Genomic DNA, 21,215 nt, shown 5'->3' with positions numbered 1-21,215 from the left:
GAAATATGAAAGAACCCCACAGAAATGCCACCTCTGAACAATTCACTGAAAACCATCAGAGTCAAGCAAACTCTGCCGATTAACTATCCATTTCTGGCAAGCTCCACTCTGGATTCACACTGGTTCGGCAAACTTTCAAGGATAGTTTGGTTTCAAACTGGGAATTAATAACCAGACCTTCTTCTCAATGCTTGATATGGACCACTCCAGCTGCTACCTTTTCTGACTCTCTTTCCACAGGGAGAGGAAGTAGCCATAGGGTCTCTTAGGATGAGCACCTGCTAGAGCAATGGTTCCCCACCTGGGGTCCCCAGAGATTCTTGGACCACAACTCCAGGACAGCATCACTAGTGGTGAAGGCTTCTGGGAGTTGTAGTCCAAGAACCTCTGGGGACCCCAGGTGGGGAACTTGTCAGGAGAGTCCCTCACCAACTAACCCTTAGAAGACTGTCTGTCAAGGGGAAAGGGGGACAGAGACGATGCTCAGAGCCTCTGGTCCCTGGCACCTGATGAGCCGTCAGAAGGTGAAGGTTGGTGCTGCTGAACCATGGGTTCTGTTACACGAGGAAGCAAGCTGAAAGGGAGAGAGAGAGGGGAAGAGGGAAGGAGGGAAAGAGGCACGGAAAAGCCAGCGGCGTGCCTGCTGAGAACGCCGCTTCCCTCCACCACCGTCTCCTGGCCAAGATCCACACCTGCGGCCACAGGTCAGACTGGCGCAGAGCTCAAGCAGCCCGCAGGGCAAACAGCTGGCCAATAACCCACCTCTGGCATTTCCTTTGGCTCCTTCCTCATTCACGCTCGCTCCAGTTCCTGAAGCTGGTTCTTTCTGACCACAGGTGGGGCAAGGCTGGAAGAACCAGCTCAGTCGAGGGGAATGCAGGAGAATTAGACACTTTCTGGATGAAAACCCTTCTCCTCTCCCTCCCTTCCACTCCTATCCATGTTGCCTCTGCAGATCTCAAGGCTCAGCGACGCATCTCTTTCCTGTTTTTTTTTTCTTTCTACATCCGAGGCAGATCCCTTGGCGATTCTGGAGGACCCCGCAGCGGTCGTCAGAATCCAACTGGAGAGAATAAAAAATCAGAAGGAGCTAGTCTGGCTACTTTTCAGAAAGAGGAAAAGTTTATTTTCCAGCCAAAAATATTGCAGAGTTGTAATAATAGCGGAATACTTTGGCAGATGGAGCCATCCATGGAACTAAGATGGTCATCAAAAGTCACTCGGGTCATCCCCAGGGCAAACCTCCCCTTCCAACCCTTCTGCTCCAGGCACACACACACACACACACACACACACACACACACACACACACACACACACACACACACACACACACACACACACACACACACACACACACACACACACACACACACACACACACACACACACACACGTGTGGGTGTGAAGTGGGTGGGTAGCCCTTTGCATCTTGCCTGGAGGGGTGGAAGATCTCCTGGGAGACGTTGCTGTTTTCTTGACATCTTCAAAATGGGCGTTGCCTCCAGAGGCAAAGCTCTGAAAGTAACCCCTTGAGCTTCATTTCTGGATCCCATTGGGAGGTGAGGGAGCCCTGCCTGCAGCCCAAACTCTGCACCAAGGCAACGGCTCAATGGGGTCCAAACCCAGAGTCACGATATGTCCTTTATTTCCAGAAAGCTGGCCAAATTTTATGCAAAGTTGCTCCATGCCCTTCGATCGCTCCTAAGAATTGCTCCAAAAAAGCAGCAAGGAATGATTTACAGGGGAGTAGATGGGTCATTAAAAAGCTGTGAAGGCCGGGACGGGCTGTGTACAGCTTGGATAATTAGCTGAACCGACTCCAAACTGTTGTCTCATTCCTTTGACCATTCGCTTGCCCTTTGTGGGCTCACCTTCTAGTTTCCCGTGAAGAATCAGAAATAACTTACTCCAGGCCTTTAAACCAAGATCCCACACCTCAAATAATGCCACTTATGAAAAACAGCTTCACCAGATCAAACCACAGAGCACTGTGTAGACCACCTCCCAGCTATCTGGGAAGCATTGAGATCATCCAAATGGACCCTGTGAATAGATTTGTGGTTTCCTGCTCCCTTAAGGAGTTCTGTGGGAGTCTTTTTAATGCATCCTTTGAGGCAGAGGTTCCCAACCTGGGGTCCCCAGATGTTCTTGGACTACAATTCCCAGAAATCCCAGCCAGCACAGCTAGTGGTGAAGGCTTCTTGGAGTTTTAGTCCAAGCACATCCAGGGACCCCCGAGGTTGTGAACCACTGCTTTGTGGTCTCATGAGGAGAGCGCTCCATGAAGACTTAGCAGAGTTTGGGCATCAAGCGAATGAGGCTCTGAATTATACAGTCCACATCTCTGCAAACAAGCAAGCCATGCTCATCACCAAAGCAGCCTCGGTTCCCTGAAAAGAAAGCAGCATCCATTCATAGCCCTCTTTCGACAAGAACGTGTTCCATTTTGATCTCTCCAGTTCAAAAGATCAGGGAGCAGGGGATGGAGAAGATCCTTCTTCACTTAAAGTTCTCAAGGAACCTCACTGGTCAAGAATGGACAAGAGTGGGCTAGATGTAAGAAGATTTTTTGCAAAGGCCGCTTAAGTGATGTGTTGAATGTGAGCTTCTGCAGTCAGTAGCAGAGCCCTTGTACCTTGCAGGAAGAAGTGCTCACATTCAATCCCTCACCTCTCCAGCCAAGTAACTGAAGGCTGGAGAAGAATTCCCACCTGAGACTCTGCTGAGCTTCCGGCCAGTCAAAGAAAACTTTTTCCCCCTTCTGAAAACTTATTTTGTACACACATTTCATCCTATGACATTCAGATCATAGGAAGAACACTGCAGCTGTCAAAATGAGACAGGAAGAGAACACTCACTAGGGGCATAGAATGATATTGTCCAGACCATCATCCACGTGATTCCAGAGGTCGCAACCATGGCGGTTAAAGCGCCACCCAAATGCTGTATCCGTGCAGCGCAGAGGGACTTAGGAAGTCTGTGGCCAAGAATGTGCCACACTTAGCCTGCATTTTAAGGGCAACAGGAGGGCAAAAAATGGTCAGCATCTGCTTGGTTCTGCTGGTCAAGATTTGAGGGTGGGCTGGATGATGGTAAATCTGGTTGCCGGATCATCACAAAACCAGGCAAACCCCACTGGCCGTTTGGAGAGCTTAGGGAGCCTCCCTTTCTGGTGATTTGCTCAGAAGGACCCCTATTTGGTTCCTAACCAGATGTTCCTCCTGCATCGGGACACTAATCCAGGTACACTCAAGAGCGGCTGAAGCTTCAGCACGGTGGTTGCATCGTAAGCTCCAGAACCACATCCTGAGAATCATAATAACTAAGCTATAAAACAAAGACAAAACAAAAGCCAATAACCACAGGAAATGGTCTTACAATACACAGGTTTCGTTGCTGTGGTTTAATCCTAAATATATCCCGAACCCGGGACTTCACCCTTTGCTTGAGTATCTGCCACGTTCCTGCTGAAATCCCCTTTGCTCCTTTCTCCGTCAAAGCCTCAAGGGTCAACTTGGCAAAAAGTGGCTTTTGACACCCTTGGGATGCCAAAAGACAAAAGCAATGAGGCGGGATCTGAAGAAGCCACAGAACGTGTTGGCCTTATTATCGCATATCCTAGAACAAAAATGTTAGAGGTTCACAAGCTACACCCCAAATTTTAGGCTTTGGTCTCCCAAAGAAGCAGAAGGAGTTGCTTGCTCAGTTTCTCTGGGGTTTGTGGGTTCAAAGAAACCCCAACACATCCCTTTGGCCTCCTTGCCAGCCTTCTTCATACAGAACATGCTGGACTGCTCCGTCACTCTGATCTTCTCAAAAAATCCTCCTTAACTCAATTTGTTTGCAAGATGCATGTCAAAGCGAAATTGGAGAGAAGCTCATTTCAGGACTGGATGTGCAGAGTCAGGATCCAGGCAGGATCCAGGGCGGTTCGTGCGAGCGGAGAGATTAGGGCCCTGAGGGGGAACCTGTGGGCTTCAAGGCCAGGCAGACGGAGGGTGCTGGGTGGGTGGGGAGCAAGAGCCATCCAAGCAGAAGGAAGCAGGAGGAGGAGGAAGGGAAGGACTGGAGAACCACGCAAGGCAAGGTGGCCGAACGCTGGGAGGAAACTCACTCGGTTAGCATTTTAAAGTTTGTGTTGCTAGTACACAATTAGAACCATGAATTATTAAGGGCTGAGAAAGGAAAGAGGCTGTTTTTAATAAAGCATGAGTAAGCAGGTATTATTCCACGGTGGTAAAAGCGATCGAAGGCAATCAATCAGCTCCTCGTCTCTGTGCCATTTTAATGGCTTTCGATATTTATTTGGGTTTACGGTTGTGTGTTGAGCTGTGTCCCTGGGACAGGGCCAAGCATGTACTTAACACAGACGTTCAATAAGTGGCATGGGCCCCAACCGCAGGGTTTCGGAAAGGGGGGGGCAGAAGGAGGTAGCGTGTGTATGTGTGTGCGCGTGTACATGGAGGGATTGTAGAGGAGAGTCAGAAGAAGCTTCTTTGCTTCTGGTGTCTCGGGGGGGGCGTTTTATAGCCAAACAAAACGACAAATCAAAAATTGCTAGAAATTTATTGATTCACATTCGTTGGGGGCATTAAGTCATGCGAATATGAATTGAAAAATTAGTGATTTTTTTGGAATGAATTTGGTGATTTGCTTTTTTAAAATTCATGCCAATCTCTAATTGCATGCTTCCGACTCCACAGCTGCACGAGCTGCTGGGCTTAGTGCCTCAGAGCAGAAGGTTTTCACCTGTCAGGTCCCACCTGGTCCTTCTGCCCCTGGTGGGCATCCATGAAGATCGACCACCCCATTCGGCTCAACCAGTGCTGGGCCTCCTTAGGCAAGGAACTCATTGTCTGCTTCCTAACCTGAAACCTGTGTAGCTTAGGAGCGACTTTGGAGTTGTACGATCCGCAATTCCCTTGCAAGGAGAAGCTAAGCAGGAGCAACTGGCAATCCAGAATCCAGAAACAGCTCTAGAGTTTTGCTGTGAAGGCTTAGCTACAGTGGTCCTAGATGACGGAGATGATGGTCTTTAGGTCCCCGCTTCTCCACTCTGCCAGTGAGACACCCAAGCTGTCCTCGTGAGTTCGTTCCAACTCTTGAGCCAGTCCTCCCTGTTTCAAAGGTGGCCAGCGCTCAGCCCCACAGCCCTGACTGCTAGATGGCAAGAGATGGCCTAGGTATGAAGGACTCCTCTGAATACAGCCCCAGACTCTCCCCAACGCCTGATAAGAATCTGGAAAGACCCCGATCACATGGGGACTACAGAACCCATTTTAGAACATATGTGGAGCGTTCTGGTGCAATCTGTTTCTCTGTGATCACACGACAGATGGGGAAATGGGCTCCACCCCAACCCTGATCAGTTCCCAAGCCGGACCAGAGGATTCCAGATAAGGCTAGGACAGAATCCTTGCCTGAAATACAGAGAGGGCTAGCATAAGAACCTGGTCTGAAATCCAGAGAGCCACCAACATAGACGTTACTGCTGTCTGGGGGATTTGGGGCACTGTAATCTAAAAAAAAAGAGGATGTTTCCAATTTTTGAGATAGCCCAGTGGTCTCAGTCAGTATCAAGTGCCTTTCTATGCCTTCACTGGAGGTTGTGAAAGGCATTCTTTCGGCCAACAATGCTCTTAATCTCCCACCCAACTAGGCAATACCTGGAAGTTTATTTCCCAAGCTCTTGCCTTCATTTATCTTCTCCTTGGCACACAATTCTCAAAATTTGAACATTTTCGCTCTGAGCCGGCAGATCTTCTGATTCCCATATTAAGCCTCTACGATTCTCCCATTCTCCACTCGACAGAGTTAATTAGCCGGACAACCCTAGATAATTTGCTTATTGACTTATTTGACCGGGGCCCGTAGGCAGAGAGAGAAATCATCCCTCCTGATCCTTGATGCAATATTAATTCTGTGTTCAATGTCATAAACCTAGACCCATTTATAAAGCAACGGTTCATAAAACCTGGGGATCCGGCGATAAAGAATAAATACATTCGTCAACCTGACGCAAATAAGTTTCAAAGCCGACAGCAATGGTTTGGAACAAAGGGGCAGCCGTGCTAATTGCTTCCTTTTGCTTTTAAGTATCCTGTGTAATCAGGATTGGAACAGGGTTGTTAATTAAAAGCCAAGCCCCTGGAGAACTGCTGTGTTGCATTATTTTGGAGCACAACAAACAGACCAAGGGAAGATTCCCTCCCTCCCTCACCCTAGCAGACCCCAAACGCAAGGCAGGAGGGCAGTCTTTCTGCTGTTCTTGCACTTTTCCGCCTCACTGGCGTTGCCGTGCTTAAGTTTCTGATCTGGGTCACTTCCTTCTCTCCTGTGACAGCCTCTGTCCTTCACTTCTCAAGGGGCTTCCAGGATCGGAGGTCCAAAGGGCAGCTGTGTCTCCCTTCTGCAGGAAGAAAGGGTGGCGGCTGCCGGGGGATGACCCTTGATTTTGTGGTGCCTGAGCCAAGGAGCCTTCACGCTCCTTGGCCAGGCACTGAGTATCCTGTACCATTATTGCCTCTGTCGACCACTGTCCGACTTTGCAATATCATTGCAAACTGATATTCATCTGCCATACAAAATGACACACCTGCACATGTAGATATGGATACCATGTCTACTGAATTAAGCTCCAGGGACTCATGTTCTTTGCACACACACACCTGTCAGAATATGTATCTTCCTCTTCCTTCTTCACCATTTGCTGCTGTGCACTATGTCCGTTTGTATAAAGAGTTCCTGCCATGCTGATGTGATGCCTGCCTGTAAATAATTGTAAATACTTGTAAATACAACCATCTTGCAACAGAAGAAGAACTTGTAAGTGCCTTCAATAACTCTGCGTATTTTTCCTGTTGTCAAATCCCTGACAACACCTTTCTCTCTCTCTCTTTCTCTGTGTGTGGCAAAGAGGCCATGACAAGCACCTCCAAAGCACCCATCAAGCGTGATGACCAAACAAGCGCCTGGATTGTCCGATTGGGACACAAGCTTTACAGAAAACCCACACAGACCAGTGCCTACAGAAAAACTCCAACCATCACACACGACAATAAAAGAGGCATAACCAAAACACTGCTAGACCATGTGAACTGGAATTGTGAAGCTCTATTTCTCAGCACCGAACTCAACCATCTGAATTGGGCCCTGCAGGCAAACGGCTATTCCAAGAATGAAATCACAAGAGCCATCAAACCGAGATAACAACACCAAACTGAAGAGGAAAAACAGCCCCCCAAAGTATTTCTGATGTACATCAAAAGGGTCACAGACCAGATGGGGAAACTTTAGAAACACATAACCTACAAACAGTATTCAGGCACCCTACAAAAATACAACAAATGTTATGGTCAGCAAAGGACAAAAGGGACCACCTCACCACTGCAGGAGTATACCAGATATCTTGCAGTTGTGGCCAGGTATATATTGGGACCACAAAATGCGACATCCACACCAGAATCAAGCTGAACATGCCCTGAAACAAGCTGGACATGAAATTCTATTTCAGAACACAGAGGTACTGGACAACACCAGCGAACATTATGTTAGACTACATAGGGAAGCCACTGAAATCCACAAACACCAGCACAATTTCAACAAAAAGAAAGTCTTAAATTCAACAAAACCTGGCTCCTAGCACTGAAAAATACAGCTTGCAAAAGTTCAACGAACTCTACCCAGCCACAAGGACTGATGATCACTGGACACAAAAGACTAGCTAATGACACCCATCTATCACAGGGACAGAACATCTCCCCCCCCATCACAACATACACCCATAATAAAAAAACACACTGATCACCATAATCACCCAATCTCCTGAAAAGGACAAAAAGCTGATCCCACAGCTACAAATACTCAACTACCCCACAAACTGCACCTGAACATAGACAGAGTTCTGACTCCTGTCCTCTGAAGAGGCCGGCCACAAAGACTGGTGAAACGTTGGAAAAAAAAATCTTCAGAACACGGCCAAACAGCCCGAAAAACCTACAACAACCAACAAGTGCCTGTATTCCCTGTTTACTTTGGCTTCAGCGACAGCTATTTTGCATCTGGATATACATACATACATACATACACACACACACACACACACACACACACACACACACACAAAATCTCTTCAGAAATTGAATTTGTAGGAGTTTGCACATTTGACCTTTATTCTTGATGCCTCAAAGTGCTGCAATGGCTTCATCTCAAAAAAGTGGGAAGTCAGAGTGAAAGGCCACTGTGAGCAACATGCACAGTGATCTTTCCCTAATCCTGAGCCACATTCCAGAGCCTCAAAAGGCCCACCTTGGCTACTAGTTGCCCCTGCGTCCAACTGCTGCCACTGCCACCTGGACAGACCCAGCCAAGCGTGCTGATCTAATCATCACATCCGTGCTGGCCTTCGGCTCTACCTGCCAGGCACCAACGCCAGGGAACACCTTCTGCTTTGAGCCAGAACAACAGCATGAGTCACCAGGTACGTGCGGGATGACTCAGAGGAACGGCTGGCTTCCCTTTTGGACACAAGCTGCACACTGGCAGGATTCTGGGATGCGGCCCGAAAGAAAGCACCTTTGAAGCAAGTAGGCTGGCCCTAACGGGTGCTAAGAAATCTGGAAGCCATAGAGGCAGCAGTTCCGTCCTGACGCTCAACAAACAGGAAAGATCCCTGGCTGAAAGGGTGAGGAACCAGCCTGCTTTGGCCACTAAGACCCTCAGCTGGCTGAGTTCTCCATAACCTGTCCTGCCATGTTCTTGCTGTTGCAGAGTTTTGAACAGTGGTACATTCCTCTGTCTGCATTGCACAAGTAGAAGGATTAACAGATCAGAATTAGCTTCAAGGTCCCCAAGGCAGACCACCCCCTTTCCTCATCAATTGGCACTTACAGTCTCAGTCAATCATTCTGAGACAGTAGTTGGAGAAAGAATTAAAAGAGTTGTGTTTACTTAGAGTTGAACAAATCTGTCTACAACAAAGTGAAGAAACATGGCTGACAAACTTTAAGCAACAGGCCTCAACAGACTCGATGCCCGCTCAAACAGACTGATGGACTCCGACAGAAAAAGGAGAGGGGAAAAAGCTCTTAGCAGAGAGGCGGGGCCCTCTTTGAATTCAGGGGCAGGGAAGGAATGATTGGTCTGTGCTGGATAGATTGACAGCCATCCCAACCCAGAAAGGTCCCTCCCAGGCACACCTGCTTCAGGCAAGGTTGCAATAACTCCAACACTTCCAAACCTCTGTAGGAGAGCTTGGAAATGTGTGTTAGGCTTTGAGTCCAACTACATGGGCATTTAGCCAACGGTTTGGACTGCTACAGGGACCAGCCAGTTCAAGCAATCAGATGATGTTTTTGCTGGAGTGAATCAGACCATGCCCAGAGTGATCTTACCTGCCCCTTTCTGGCACCTGTCAAGGGGCTTCTCCTTTCCTGGGTAGGATTATTCTGTTTTGGTTTGTTTCCAGCCTGTGCAATCACTGGAAACAAACCAAAACAGAGCCTTCCTGTCAATTGCCAGTATCATGAAGTGGATTAAGAAGAGAGCCATTTCAAGATATTGGCAAATCAAACACTTCCTTGGCTCCATGGAGAGGCTGAGGGAGTGGCTTTAAAAAAAAGTATTAGGGCAATGCAGATACTTTGCATCACTATAAAAAAAATTTAAAAAGCTAAATAGAAAACTTCTTCCCAGAAGCAGGAAGAGATAGGAGAGGGTAATAAGGGGGGTGGGATTTTTGTTTGCTTTTCTCCACCTGCTCTCAACCAGATCTTAAAAGAAAAGCAAACAAAACAAAAAAACTCTCATGGCCCACTCCTGTCTCTTCCTGTTTCCAGGAGGACATTTTCCATTTGACTTCTTCTTCTTTTTTACGTGGGGCAGTGCATATGTGCTGCTTTAAAGGCTAGGAAATGAGAGGGAGGTGAATCGATCCGTCGTTATGCTCAATTAAGAAATAGCTCTAACCAACCGTCTTCCTAACATAAAGAGAATATTTTGTTTTGTCAATATCGGTCTGTCTGCAAAGGGAAACCTTAGAGGAAAAGAGGAAGGAATGGGAGTAGCTTCTGGGGCTTCCTCGAACAGCAGCAAGAACGGAGACCAAGCAGTCTGAAGGGGTCACCACCAACCCAGGAGCTGTCCAGCAGGGCCACCTTATCGACAGGGCCTCTCCGGGGATGCTGAAAAAACATGCAAGTATTGCACAGTATACATTGCATGGTCTCTTGCTCACTCCTGTGGCCCATTCTAGTGAATACACCTTGGAAATACATATAAATAACTATTTCCGGGGTTGTTTTTTTATTTAGTATTTTCAGCCAGTGGATAAAGGAATCAGTGGATACTGATCCCATGGGTAGGGGGGGTCCTAGTGCACAAAACAGATACTGACTTTAAAATCTTTTATCTAATCCTTGCACCTGCTTTTAGGTAAAGGTTCCCCTTGACATTTAGTCCAGTTGAGTCCAACTCTAGGGCGCGGTGCTCATCCCTGTTTCCAAGCCACAGAGCCAGCATTTGTCCGAAGACAGTTTCCATGGTCACATGGCCAGCGTGGCTAGACACGGAACACTGTGACCTTCCGGCTGAGGTGTTACCTATTTATCTACTCGCATTTGCATGCTTTCAAACTGCTAGGTTGGCAGGAGCTGGGATGAGCGACGGGAGCTCCCTCCGTCGCGTGGATTCGATCTTACGATGACTGGTCTTCCGACCTTGCAGCCCAGAGGCTTCTGCGGTTTAACCCGCAGTGCCACCCCATCCCTGGTGGCACCTGCTTTTAGTTAGCTTCTTTTCAACTGTTCTTGAAACACTGTGCTTGCCAGTCAACTAGACAGCAGATTACCCATCATAAAATGGAAAAAAGTTCCTCTTTTTTTTTGCGACTACGAGATCTGAGAAGCATTGGGCAGAAAATGTACTCAGGTGCCACTCCTAGGATAGGTGTGGAACCAAAGGAGGAGCTGAAACAGAAGGTGGGATTATTTGGGAGTAGAGAAGAAAGTGGGGGTTCAAAGCAGGGGTGCTGCCCTTGGCTCCTTTTAAGGAGAAAGGCAGGATAAAAATATTTAAAATAAATAAACAATCCAATATATGCCCCACCGCATGTACAAACGGAGATCTAGCAAATAGTCATGATAATGCTATTGTAGTAGCCTGCTTCTGGTCAAAAACAATCTAATGATCTTAACGTTTTAATTGGTTTTTAATTTTGCCTATATTTCATATACATCTATGAATTTAAATTGTGCAGGGCTCTGATACGAATAAAGAAAAATTTGGAAGGGGGCATAAGCAGCTGCCCTTCGAAATGCAGACCAGGTGAAATCCTCAAATTTCTCTGTGTGATCCCCCGCTAGAGAGTCTGGCGGCTCTTTTTTCTTGCCACTCTTGGTTGGTTCATCCATAATCTTGGTTCTGTTTTCTGTGTCCATGGCAATGTCTCCATTTATTTTAAGTGAGATGTTGTGGGCAAGAAGGTAGAATTTTAAAAGAACCAGCAAACCAAAGAAATGGCCAATAGGCAAAACAACTTTATTTCTCTGCTGCTAAGTCTTTTTGGATGTTTGCTGGTGCACCTGCCTGTTAATTAAGGCATCTTTGCTGAAAAGAACGGATAAATTATACTTTGCCTTTGAATCGAAAGATGGTTTTGCTTGGTTTATTAGATGGTAATAAATGCACAAACCTCTAATTACAAATTTGCTTGTGCCAGCTGGAACAACCACTATAAAGAACCAGAATAACCCATTCATACTATGCACAGAGAAATAGGTAACCAAAGTTTGGAATCAGCTTCAGAAGGATGGGAGTGTTTGTTCAGATATAACACTAACTGTAAGGTAAAGGTAAAGGTTCCCCTTGACATTTAGTCCAGCTGTGTCTGATTCTAGGGCGCGGTGCTCATCCCCGTCTCCAAGCCGTAGAGCCAGGGTTTGTCCGAAGACTGTTTCCGTGGTCACGTGGTTAGCGTGACTAGACATGGAATGCCATGACCTTCCCACCGAGGTGGTCCCTATTTATCTACTTGCTTTTTTACATGCTAGGTTGGCAGGAGCTGGGACAAGTGACGGGAGCTCCCTCTGTCGCGTGGATTCGATCTTACGACGGCTGGTCTTCTGACCTTGCAGCACAGAGGCTTCTGCAGTTTAATCCACAGCGCCACTACGTCCCCCACTAACTGTAGTTTAGTGCTATTGAAAAAAGTCTCCACAAGACTTACATATGCTCCATCACCCCTCTGGGAAAATAATAATCAATTTACTATGGAGAATTGGTATAAAGAAATAGGGAATATGGCCATTCATGATAAATTAACCTGTGAAACCAAAGAGGGTTCTCTGACTTGGGAACCCTGGTGAGTTTAAACTATGGTTTGTTGAAACAAGCCAGAATCATAAACCACAATATCAATGTGGTTTGTTTCAACAAATCAGAGTAGAAACTAGCCAGGTTGTCCTTGATTAGGCAGGAATGATGATGGCATGGCAACAGGTTAGCTCCTGTTTCAGGAGGCCGTGGTGCTCTGCTAATGGGGAAGAACTAGAACACCTGGAAAGCTCAGTGGTTTAAGTAAGGGTTGCGAGTTCGAATCCCCCACTGTGCCTCCTTGACAGGGGCTGGACTCGATGATCCACGGGGTCCCTTCCAGCTCTGCAGTTCTAAGAAGACATTTGTTTCTTAAAGCACAAAGTGGATAGCTTTTCCCCTCTCTCCTACTATACCAGAACTCAGCCCATATATAGTCTAGCCAAATGGTGGCCACATTCTTACATAAAACCAGTCTGACAATCTGATTAATCAACCAGAGCTTAAGTTGATTAACCTTGACCCAATCACTGTGGCTGGGAATGAAGGCAATGTGAACTACCTACTTACTGGACTATATTGATCTGATACTGAGATAGGGAACACAAAAGAAAGCAGAATGAATGACGACCTTTGGCTTGCAAGTAAGCCACTCAGCCAAAATGCAACCCATACACAAAGGTGAAGCCCTGGATAATACGGAGGTGTGTTCATCAGCAGCAATGCATTTCTCTGGGAGGCAGCACAGCACAAAGAGGTATACAGGGTGGGTGAACTTTGTGTCCTGTCTGCTTAGCAACCACACTTGTGTCTGAGTTCAAACGCTTACACTCTTACATCTTTGTTTACAGAAGCATCAGTCTCAGAAAATAGCCAACCCAACATTATCTGTTCTCTCCAAAATGGTTGTCTACTCTCCAGTTATCCCTGTTTCTGCCCTTCACCCTCAGGGCCACTGCCACCACTCCATCGTTCTTCTGTGCCCTCCTTCTGAATAATGTTGTGTCAACCAGTTTGCATTCAGCTTTTTAAACACTGGACTCCTTTTTCAAAAGAGTAAAATCCCCCAGGGATTGAAGAGGTGCCGGCCACTTCCTCATCGGTTGTAACAAGGGGAAGGAGGCGGCAGTTGCATTATTGAAAGGGAACTTCCATAGAAGGGAAACAGGGCCCCGGAAATAGCCCAGGTTCTCTCCAGAAAGGACCACAGGAGCAGCATAACGCATTGAGGCTCTTGGAACTGCAGCACGGGGTAGTTGGCTCTCTGGCTTAATCCAAGATGTAAGAAGGATATGCCACTTATCCTTGGGAAAATGCATTGCCTTTCTATCTCATTTACTTTGGGCATTGCTATAAAAACAACACCCTGAGGGGTGTGCATGTGTGTTTAACAACTTTGAGGTTGTTTATTAAACAGATGTGAACAATGGCTCTCAACACTGCAGGGGATTTGAGTTTTGAGCTCCTGGGTGCTACACTTTTTTTCTCCCCCTCTCACCTTCTGCATCTGTGCCAATGGCATTACAAAACACAGAAATGCAGCTGGTCATGCTTTTCCCTCACTTTTTATCTTATTTCTGTGCCCTGGGCAGTTGTTCCCACCATGAGAGGCAAGACAAGGTCTTTAGTGGCAAACCTATAGTAGGGTCATGGAATTGGTGAGAATCTGGAAAGACTCCAGATGTCATTTCATCTTAGGGCCCGAGTTCCTTTAATCCTGAACTGGGTTATTTCCATCATCCCTCCAGTTCCCAGATGGAAGTCTCAGGATTTCTAAAACTGACCATCCGTCTCAAAGCCAGCTCCACAAAAAGCTTCCTCATAATAATCTGGATCAAAAAAGCTCAAGTGTTTTGATCAGCCACCTAACGGAGTCCACTTGCATTTATTACAAGTCACAATCAAAGTGGAATTTCTCCGCCTCCTCCCAGACACGCTCAACTCAAAGAGAACTGTTTTGAACTCATTTGGAACACGGCAATGTCTACGATCAGGCTTTGTGGACTTGGCTATTCTCTGCCTAGTAATGAGTAGACGAAGCACAGTTTTTCAAAAAGCTGCCATTTGCAACGTTGCGTGGCGCAAAGAAACCTCCCGGAGTTCCACATGGTGCCCACCAATGAGCCGCTCTGCAAGCATGAGGTGAGGACGGGGGCTAGGCCTTGCTGCGGACTGCTGGCCTGACCTCATGCTCTGGGAACTGCCTCCCGTGCACTCCTGCCTTCCTTGCAAGGGTGTGTGTCTGTTGCGATTAAGAGCAGCACCTCTACACACACATGCAAGGAAGGGAGCACCATGCAGGAGGCTGAGTTTCCTTCCACGAAAATGCATTTAAAAATTGGTCAACCCTGGTTGCAGTCTTGCTCCGTTTACCTGGGCGAACGTCCTCTGGAACTCAGTGCAACTTCCTTGTGAGGAAAGATGCAGGGGGGGGGGGTTTGAGACAGCCTTCATTGTCTTAAGCTTTTCCCCTCTGCAGCTGCTGTATGGAATGCTGTGGACCACCAACCACAGAGAGACCTCAATGAGACGTGCATCTTTGGAAGGGCCACCGTTTGTACAAGGTGGGCCTTGAAAATTGCTGAGCAAATGTGGACCTGAGAACACCCTTCCAACTCTCTCTCATACAGCAGCAGCACCCAGCGAGCCCCAATCCTGCGCCAGGCTCCTTCCCCCCCACAGCTTACCTTCTGAGGACAGGTTCCCCGACAGGAAGCGGACCAAGCAGCTGATGAGGTGGTAGAGCTGCTTCTTGCAAGAGTGGCGGTAGTCCCGGACCGTGAGGCGCACCTCCAGGTAGCGCACGGGCTTCCCCGACAGCTTAGCCTCTCCGTCGGGGGACATCCCGCCGCGCTCTGGCGGCTCGGGGTGCCTCTTGCCCTGGCTTGCCTCCCTTGCAGCTTGAGCGCCCCTTTCCTGCCAAGTCACTCGGGCTTCCTTGGGGGAGAGGTGCGCGCCTGCCTCGCCCTCCCGCTGCACTGACCTTCTTTCCCTTTCCACCTGCATATGCTTTCTCTCTTCTTCCGCTTGACTGCTTCGCTGGGTCTCTTTCCTCTCCTGCCCAGGGTGGTGCTCCCGAACCTGGAGCTCCTCTCGCGGACTGCTCTCCCGCTCACCCATCCTCTTTAGCTCGGTTCCCGATCCCCTTTCCTTCCTGGGAATGGGAACCTAGAAGGTGGGCTCACGCTCCCCACGATGGGCGCCCCCCTTGTGCATCTGCTCTCTGTGGACAAGGGCTCCTGGGAGGGGGGGCGCTGCAGCCATGCAGCCGTCAATCCCGTCCGCCGCAGGGTGAGCCTGGCCTGTCTGAGCCTCTGAATCCCAACTTTCCTGCTCCTGCTACAATCTGCTTCCCACGTAATCCAAACTCAACCCTTGTGGTCTCCAGGGAGAAAGATGCTCCATGCATTTTAACCCTCGGAGTCCTGCCACAGTGTACAACGTTTCCACTGCACAGGCTTTTTCCTGCCACTCCCTCCTCGGGTCACTTTAGGATCAGCTACCATTTTTCCACGGAGGCCCAGACGGCACAGATCTCCTCTCCAGACTCGGTGGCCATCTGCTGTTTTGCCTGCCGCAGCCACGTGCCATATGTCCACCAGAGCACACACCCACCCACACTGCCGTACTAGGCATCTCTGAGCATACGAAGCTGCCATCTGCCAGGTTGGGCGAGCCATCCATGTAGGCCAGCATGACCCCGCCTGGTGAAGAAAAGCTATGCCCACCCTCCAAAAGAGCAGGTGAAATGGCCTTCGGTGAACTTGTCTGGCCGGCCTCTCTGCCAATTTTCAGGACCTCCAAACTTGGGGGATAAAGGCTACTTGTGAAATTCTCCATCCTCGTTTGTCGAAAGGATACCTCAGGGAGGAATTTCTGGGCCTTGTGAGATTCTCAGCTCCGGGCAAGAGCGAGACACTTCCCTTGTTTGGCCCGTGGAGCCGGACCTCCAGCCGTTGGCAATTTTAGCCACCACAGCTGACCATCAAAAGATGGGAAGCCGTGACTTCAGCTCCAGATGGGGTACAGGCCTTCCACATTCCCCAAAGGGTACCAGCAACCCCAGGGACTGCATCACATGGTGCTATCCTTAAATAATGTGCCTTTAAGAGGCAAAGGAGATCTGGCCCAGGTCAACAGGTGATGAGATCCCTGGGAGTGGCTGGGCTGGTTCCTCTCAGTCACTTGGAAAACCCCCCCCCCCAATTGGGAATGCCTTTGTAAGGCCTGTATGACAAAGGAGTTTATTCTGCCCCTGTCCCCGCACCCACCCACCCACCCACTGGGATGAGTTGACCCTACTAAATGTAACGGTTGGGGTGTCTTGGTGTTGAGCTTGAATGCAAAGCAAACAAGATATTCAGCTCATGAAAACAGATGTTATGGGTGCCCAGCTCTGAACTGGACTGTTTAACAAGGCCATAATTTATCCAGATCCCTTCCAGGTTTCCTGTAAAAATACGAATCAGGAGGAGCCTGGTAATTGGGTAATCACCCCCAACTGTCTTTGCTTGTATCTGGCAGAGGAACAGGCGCCCTCGCTGCTACTAGCCGAGTCCCAAGGGTGTACCGGATGTTCTTTTTGCTAAACGTGTTGACCCCACATTGCTGACTTTCTCTGGTGCAGTTGGGCATACTTAATTCATCCTGTGCCAAGACCGCATCCTGCCGTGACCTGGCTCGCCCCATTTATTTCTGCGTCTGTCATCCCCCTGCCTCCCCATGGCACGAAGAAGCATCAGCAAGGCTCCCTGACCCTTTCCTGCAAGGTGTTTAATAAATTATTGTACAAACAGCCACCGAACCCAGGGCTAGGGCTCCTCGGAGCCTAAGCCCACCCTCTCCATCACTTGACCGCTAGCAATTGCCCCGAGAGCTGCCGGCTTTTGCTGCCACCGCCTGAATGCGTGCCTCAGAGTTTAGGGGGCCTGCTTTTTAAAACTACGACTCCCAGAATTCTTTAGCCAGCGCTGGGCATCCCAAGATCTATCACTTGAAAAGAGCAACACTCTGGAGCGATGGAGGGAAGAAACTGCGTAAGGCACGGGAGGGAGAAGGACCGTGGGAAATTCCCGTGCAGCTCACTAGCTGTTCTTCAGCCGATCCTTTCCTCCTGAGAAGACCTCCACATTAGGGGTGGGTGCTTGTGGTCCTCTGGAGGTTCTCAGGCTACGGTACCCATCATCTCCCACAATCTGCTGGGATTAGGAGTCTGACAAGATCTAACAAGTTGCCTCTCCACCAGCCTTGGTCTCCAGTGACCCACAGGGGTCTTCCAGCATTGCAGGCTTTTTGGGGTCTCAGATGGAAGGATTTGATGAACATCAGGCTGGTGTCTCTCACTGATTATGTCCAGGGATTCTTCGCACCAGAACCCAACCTATGCAAAATTCCAGAGGTGTTGGGCTGACCTTCTCATCATATCCAGATTAGGAAGATGTCCGGAGTTGTGGTCCAGAACATCCACAGGGAACCAGGCAGACAAAGGCCACACCTCAAATGTTTTCTCTCTCTTTTGAAAGTCGCACAGATGTTATCCCTTCTCCTGCAGGCCCAGTGAAAAAAGTTGTTCCAGATGTGCACAGCGGTGAGACAAAGACACTGCCCCCTAGTGGTCCGTTTGGTAGATTCCTCTGCCTGGGATTCATCCATATGGGATACTGTACTCTCCATGCTGATCAAGAAGAAAAATGAATCTCAGGCTATCCTTTTGGATGGTCTAAAAAGGAACTTCCCCCGTCTTTATTCTGGTATGTGGAGATGGTTGAAGCTTTGATGGCAGTCTCAGCCATTAGCAACCAGAGGAAGGAGGAAAACCTTAAGACAGAAATTTTGCCTGCCAAAGCAAGCCTTCTGAATCCTTGCAAAAATAAACACCCAGCTCTTCACCAACATCTCAAACAATGGTGCTGGATGAATACCCCAAATCTCAGCACTAGAGAAAAGAAGCTTTGTACCAATAATCAAGAGTTATTGCTTCCCCTCAAGGTGTTGGTCATCTCTGCATCATCATAATCATCCATAGTCAATTTTGACTATGGGTGAACAGGAGGAAAAGCAAGTTTCCTTCAGTGAAACTGTGGTGGCTTTGATTTTTTTCCCCTCAGGCTATAATCTGGGAACCCAAGATTGGATGGATGGGAAGGAAGGAAGGAAGGAAGGAAGGAAGGAAGGAAGGAAGGAAGGAAGGAAGGAAGGAAGGAAGGAAGGAAGGAGGGAGGGAGGGAGGGAGGAAGGGAGGGAGGAAGGAAGGAAGGAAGGAAGGAAGGAAGGAAGGAAGGAAGGAAGGAAGGAAGGAAGGAAGGAAGGAAGGAAGGAAGGAAGGAAGGAAGGAAGGAAGGAAGGAAGGAGCTGATGACTGATAGAAGGAAGGAAGGACTTCCTGTTTTCTAAGTACAATGCATATGAAGGAAGGAAGGAAGGCAGACAGGCATATACGTACATATGTTCCAACATCTCTTTTCCTCAAAATCAAGCCAAAAAAACCCCTGGCTGCCATCATTCCGATTTTACCGGTGAGCAATTGAAGCCAAGATACAGTGATGTGATGCTTATAATGCAAACCCAACGAAGGATCTCATCTTTCAATTCCAGTCACCAACCAACTGGAGCGCTTTCACATCAACACATTGTTTTCCCAGAAGATGAACCATGGCAGAATTTCCCGGCTTAACGAACAAACAGGCCCTCGTCTACGCCTCCAATCACAGCTTGATGCAGACACTAGATTTTAGGAAGTGAAGCTGTTCCCTGTAAGAGGTGAAGAGTTGCGGGGGGGGGGAACACACCCCTCCTAAATTTATCTCAGGAGTAGGGCCGGCCCCCCTCACCCCACCCTTATGGACGAGAGGAGACTTTGAACTCTTTTTCAATGTTCTCGGGTCATCTTCAAAGGACTGCAGTGCAAACATTTTAAGTCTCTCAAGAAATCAACCCTCCAGACAGTAAGATAATGTTAAGCATTTGCCACTGGAGGGAGCCAGCTTCTCAAGAATAATTTATTTTAAAGATTCCCTCCCCCCCCATTTTGTACATACAAAAATGATGTTCTCTGGTCTATCCACCAAAATAAATCCAATCCAATCTCAGTCTCTCTCCCGCCTCCCCAGAACTTCTTTGGCGAAGGAATGGCATTCTAATATTCACCAACTGGAGGACAGAAATGCATGTCAAAGCCATTTAGTCCCGGATTTAAAGTGTCAGGTGTCCCATATGGGCTGCAGATCAAAGGGTGACATCCATATTCACCCTCCATCCAGATTTAAAAAGTCTCTCCCACCCCCTATGGTTCTGCTTTTAACTGCAACTTAGGAAAAGAAACCGTCTTCACATATCTAAGGAATAATGCAGAACTCTCTGCCTACTATATTTGGGGGGGCACTCTGTTATTAAAAATCAAAGAGAAGGCCCTCCAGTGAAATAAAAGAGGAGGCTTCTCTTCTCTGCTCAGGAAACCACCCCCACGTTCTCAACCATCGGAACTCTCAGCCACATGACGGTATCCTTTTGCGCCTTACCTGATCCCTGAGGAGCGGCGCTCGAGAGGATCCACTTCACCAAGCAGCATTTCATCAACGCCTTGCGCGTGAGCCGTGGCCGCTGCCATTTCACATTCTCCTTCCTCCCAGGGGGAGTCTGGCCCGGGTCACCCAAAAGGCTGCCGTCGGTTTCCTTGTTTTCGTCCTGCAAGACGGAACAGACGGGGATGCCTGAGACGCCGTTTCTTGTGGTTCTGATTTTGTGATGGAGGTGATTCTGTTCTGCCTTTAGCCTGTTTTTTTTTAATTGAATGGTCTAAAATGCTGAACCTATATTTGGAGGAGGTGGTGTGGAGAGGAGGTCACTGTTCAGGACCACGGAGAGCTCCTGTAAAAACCAGACTGAACTCAGAGCAGATTCCCCTCCCCTGTCAAGTTGTACTCGCCATACCTCATGGCGGGGTTAAATAACCCCCTGTAGCATCCTGTGAAAAGCCCCTTTCCCTGACCCATAAGCACACAGCAACAGCCAAAACAAAATCTAGAAATAAAACAAATAGGTATTGTTGTTAAATTCAATTCAATTAACTTCCCGGTCACGTTGCTCTTATATAAAGTCTGGCTTCAAACCTTGAAGGGTCTAAGATGCTTCACGAGGCAAGTCTGGCTGACATTTGATTTGAAGGAGGACTGGCTGAAGTAGGAGGGTGTAAATGGTGTTGAATCCCGGGGGGGGGGGGTGTGCTCACGGCCGCTTGGCTGCAGTGGACTCACTTAAATTGAGATAATAATAACATTCATGGAACTGCAAAGCTGGAAGGGAGCGAATGGATCATGGAGTCCAGCCCTGTCAAGGAGGCACGGGGAGGGGGGGGGAATTGAACTCCCAACCTGGCTCTATAGCTAGATGCTTTAAACCAGTAAGCTGTCCAGCAGTTCCTTAAATTAAGCCATATATATAAGAAATGAACTGGGGGGAGCAGCAATAGGTTTCCCCCCCACGGGGGTCACCCAACACATCACAGAGTTTGCAAGCAGCTTTAGTTTTAGCAACACAGCTTGTTTCTTGCATAGCTTATCTTAACGTTCAACGGCACCTTGTGTCTTCTGAGCATCCCCGTTCCAGCCGAACGTCTCAGCTCCTGCAAAACCTATGTATCTCACTCTCATTGCCGACAACATTGTTTGAGGAGTGCATCCCAAACCAAAACAGAAACATTGCAGGAGTGAACCATCCCTGTCCAAACTGGGAGCCTTTGTCGTGTGCCTCAAAAGCCAGTTGGCAGAAATCATACTAATGTGTCACGGGGGGTGGGTGGGTTAAAATCTCCAGATCTGGTCAATTTTGAGTTGAAGGTGAAGTCCTGCCCTCAAGGTGGCAGGCGTAGCAATAATTCTCCCGCTCCCTAGCCACTGGCATGGTCT

General features: G+C 48.3%; 1 protein-coding gene across 2 annotated transcripts in view; it reads right to left on the bottom strand.

Moving 5' to 3' along the window:
• The window catches only part of KCNIP3 (potassium voltage-gated channel interacting protein 3), a 66,228-nt gene that overhangs the window by 25,115 nt on the left and 19,898 nt on the right, over positions 1-21,215 (bottom strand). For both annotated transcript variants that reach the window (XM_020780180.3, XM_020780182.3), the window contains exon 2: positions 19,830-19,995. In XM_020780180.3, coding sequence (XP_020635839.2) covers positions 19,830-19,995 — 166 coding nt within the window. The remainder of the gene's footprint in view (positions 1-19,829; positions 19,996-21,215) is intronic.

Source organism: Pogona vitticeps, chromosome 8 (genome assembly GCF_051106095.1).
Source record: "Pogona vitticeps strain Pit_001003342236 chromosome 8, PviZW2.1, whole genome shotgun sequence".
Classification (NCBI taxonomy): Eukaryota; Metazoa; Chordata; class Lepidosauria; order Squamata; family Agamidae; genus Pogona; species Pogona vitticeps.
Note: the sequence above shows the minus strand (reverse complement) of the source record. Positions and strands in the feature narration are given on the sequence as shown.